At 36.3% G+C, this 3,954-nt stretch overlaps 1 protein-coding gene across 2 annotated transcripts; it reads right to left on the bottom strand.

Moving 5' to 3' along the window:
• Nucleotides 1-1,077: 1,077 nt before the first annotated feature.
• Nucleotides 1,078-2,209, bottom strand: LOC107662798 (GTPase IMAP family member 4-like). Of its 2 annotated transcripts, none has more exons than XM_016452911.1 (2): nt 2,105-2,209; nt 1,078-1,911 (listed from the first exon to the last, which is right to left on the bottom strand). In XM_016452911.1, exons 1-2 carry the CDS (start codon nt 2,130-2,132, stop codon nt 1,337-1,339), a joined length of 603 nt encoding a protein of 200 aa, XP_016308397.1. In that variant the 5' UTR covers nt 2,133-2,209; the 3' UTR covers nt 1,078-1,336. The 2 variants fall into 2 exon arrangements, with proteins under 2 accessions (XP_016308397.1, XP_016308398.1); XM_016452912.1 differs by lacking the exon at nt 2,105-2,209 and adding an exon at nt 2,036-2,100.
• Nucleotides 2,210-3,954: the final 1,745 nt, after the last annotated feature.

Here is a 3,954-nt window from a genome sequence, read left to right on the forward strand (position 1 = left end):
AGCACACGGACAGAAAGCGGCTGTCACAGCATGTGAGTACTAAACTAAGTTCTCATTCACACACAAATTTAGTTAAAAAACACACACGAGTTACAAAAACTGTCGGTTATGTCTATGAAGGTAAACAGCTGGGAAATAAATTGCATGTTTATTTTAGATCTGTGTGGCAGCAGCAATATACAGTAAATAAATAAATAAATCCACTGCTCTCTTGTCTCCTCTGAGGCTGGGACTGTAAACAGTGTTCTGTGCTCGTCTGTGCAGCCAAAGACAGAACAGTTAGCATGTTTTGCTCAAACTTTTGCCATGGCATTAGAGCTGGTAGACCGTTGTCGCTTGTGAAAACACAATGACGGCGCTGTGGGTGTAAACTTACAGATTAAGGGGCAGTAATATTATAATGAGATCCCTTTGCAACATCACTAGGGGAGCGAAATCAGACGCGCTAGTTTTTTCAGACGCTTGCAGAAAAAGGCTTATCAAAACAAAGTTACTGGGTTAATCTTTTTCAAGTTTCCTTGGTTGGTAGATGCCCCGGGGACCTGATTATAGCACTTAAAACCTGGAAAAGTCAGATTTTCATGATATGTCTGGAAAAGTCAGATTTTCATGTCACCTTTAAGGGGGTTGCACAGTAGCCTACGCTGTTCAAAATACCGCCGGGCCACAGAGCGCCACTCACATAAGTTTTCCATTAAAATCACATTATATATGGAAGATTGTTTTGTGCATTTTTCAGCAAACGTTTGTCTTTCTGTGGCTCTAATGAAGTATTCTTGTCCGGTGTCCTGACATTTTATCCTACCCGTCAGATTGTCCTACCAGGGTTTACTGCGCATGCGCACATCAATATTACGTCCTTTTTCTCACGCTGAATAACAATATTTAATGTATCTTACTGTAAGGGTAGGTTTAGGGTTGGGGTAGGTGTAGACTTTAATAAAACACAATCTAATAGGTAGAAAAAATTATTTATTGTTGGTTTCCTGTAGCTGTAGCCTTCTAGCCACAACCGCGAATATAATACATAATTACTGTATTTGCATTACTGTAAGGGTAGGTTTAGGGTTGTCGTATTATAAGTCAGTAAACCATCAGAATGATTTTGAACTGTTATTTTAAAGTTAAAAAAAGTCTAATTAATAACTGCCATATTGGCCTGCACAAGATAAAAAAATTGCACTTTAACAAATATTACATTCCTCTAAATGTCACTGTAAACATCTTTTTAGCATCAGTCATATCTATATGAAATGGAAACATAAAGAATGAAAAGCTCAAAAATAACCCTACAAATATTACATTACATAGGCCTAAACACAGGTCCATTCTATGTTCAACCAGTCCTGGCACACATTTGCTTTAAAATGTTAAGCAGCTCAGTGACCTGATTAAAGTCTTCTGGACATTTATTGTTCACAACATGGTACCGGTGGCCACACTTCCTCAGGATCTCCTGCAAAGGTTCACCGTTCTCTTGAATGTGCTTTTCAATAGTGCTGCCTCTTAACTCATCGCCCCATGTGAAGAGCACCAGAGTGTGTGACCAAACCATGTCCCCAAGAATACCCAGATATTTCTCCATAGCGCGTCCGTCCCGCTTGCTGAAAGAGTCCACTGGGATAACGAGGAGAAATATGAGATATTGGCCAGGAGGGGCCAACATCACACTGTGCAGGATCTCCTGTTTCACCAGTCTGGCATCAGCCAAACCAAAGAGACTCCATCCTGGAGTGTCCACTACAGCAAGCCTCACGCCGTCCACCCAGCCAAATCTCCTCACACACCGTGTCGTCTTCTTCCCGGGCTCAAACTCCCTGCGTCCAAGGATGAGGTCTCCCAATGAGCTCTTACCAGCGTGTCTTCGACCCAGCAGCACGAGTCCCATAAGAGAACCACCCTCTGGATTGACTAACCAAGACCCAGACAAGACAGTCAAATCAAAGGTATAAGGTTCAGATGCTCAAAATAAGCAGACCAAACAGGTTCATATTAATGAAATCTGTCATAAGGCTTTATTTTTAACCCCACCTACCTTGTCAAACGTCATATAACACACCGATTGAGTTCAAATATGCAGTATCTGAAGTGTCCATTAACTTACCATATGATGTCTCAGTGCTCACTGCCATTCTTCAAATGTTTCAGCCCATTCCGCAATCCTCCTTCCCAGTAAGCCACTCTTTACTTTGTCACATGTATCCGCTTAACTGCTTGTTTAACTGTTTAACACACAATAAACTTTTCTATGTTTCAAAGTTCACTTCTTAGTTCTGTGGAAGTCATTTACATTGTGACGCATATGTTTTGACAGGGAAGGGTCAATCAGGTCAGTTTAGTTATACATTGGCCTAATACGGATTCAGAAGGCTGTGTGGTAGTTTCCACAGATGGGGTACAAACTTGGGTCTTATCACTTTTTTGTGAAGCAATAAAGGCACAAATCCCGTGTTCTAAAGGTATAGTTATTAGATAAGCTATGTAAGCTTTTATCTAATATAAAAGTAACTTATTTTTCCCTCACATACCTCAAAAATATTGGTTTTGGTCTGCCCTGCCTCAGAGGTCTTGGACTTATTGACTGTGTTCAACAACTGCAGCAGTGTCATCATTTTTACTTAATCTGTTCAAGTCATTGTGTTAGAAATATGAAGATTTCTATTACTAGAAACTGTATTTAGCTGTCTCTCACATTTTGTACATAAAAATGGAAGCATGGACAGAAGACAAGTAAATAAATGTTATTTCCTTTTTACCAGTGTTGTTATGGTTAACTAAACTAAACTATTTGAATTTAAATAAATCTGAAATAAAATCTAAATGTTAGATGGGAAAACTTAAAAAAAGAGAGACAACTGTTGCCTTGGCAACTGAATGAAATAAGTTACAAAAATTTATATTGAAATTAAAACTAAAACAGAAAAAAATTAAAATCTAAAAAATTAAATTAACCTAAATGTCAAACGCATAAATGAACAAAATTACTAAAACCTAAAAATTAAAACTAAAAATGATAATTATGAATATTAATAAATACCATAAAAATACCATAAAAGTAAAAATATTAAATTCACATTACCCATTTCAAGAATAAAAAAAATAAAAAAAAGTGAATTTAAGAAGTTAAATTTTGAAGTTTAACAGTAAATGCAAACCCATATTTACTCTCAAACTAGTTAAAGGTGCTGTATGTAAGTTTTTGACTCCACTAAAGCATAAAAATACCATAATATCTTTGCAGATATTTAAGAAACATGTTAACATAATTGTAATAAGTTACAAAAATTTATATTGAAATTAAAACTAAAACAGCTTTAAAACTTTAAAAATTAAATTAACCTAAATGTCAAACGCATAAATGAACAAAATTACTAAAACCTAAAAATTAAAACTAAAAATGATAATTATGAATATTAATAAATACCATAAAAATACCATAAAAGTAAAAATATTAAATTCACATTACCCATTTCAAGAATAAAAAAAATAAAAAAAAGTGAATTTAAGAAGTTAAATTTTGAAGTTTAACAGTAAATGCAAACCCATATTTACTCTCAAACTAGTTAAAGGTGCTGTATGTAAGTTTTTGACTCCACTAAAGCATAAAAATACCATAATATCTTTGCAGATATTTAAGAAACATGTTAACATAATTGTTTATCTGAAAAACAATGCTACAGTCAGTTATTCTCTTTTGAAAATGTGCGTTCCGGGCCGGAATGTCAGGTCTCCGTTTTGGTTTGTGAAACCCGCACACTGCCAGTTTACCCAATTGTATTTCGGGACCCCGGGTTGCCAGTTGGCGGAAAACACAGCGTTCTTCATTGCATTCATCGTCAAGTGCGCTCGTTCCTGTTGGTGTCGTCAATCTGGCAACTTGCGTGCGCGTCAAGTCTGAGGAGGGGCCGGGTGAAAAAAAAACCCTCTCCAATATTTTGAATTTGGACTGCAATA

The sequence above is a fragment of the Sinocyclocheilus anshuiensis genome, unplaced genomic scaffold (assembly GCF_001515605.1).
Source record: "Sinocyclocheilus anshuiensis isolate Anshui unplaced genomic scaffold, SAMN03320099.WGS_v1.1 scaffold1144, whole genome shotgun sequence".
NCBI lineage: Eukaryota > Metazoa > Chordata > Actinopteri > Cypriniformes > Cyprinidae > Sinocyclocheilus > Sinocyclocheilus anshuiensis.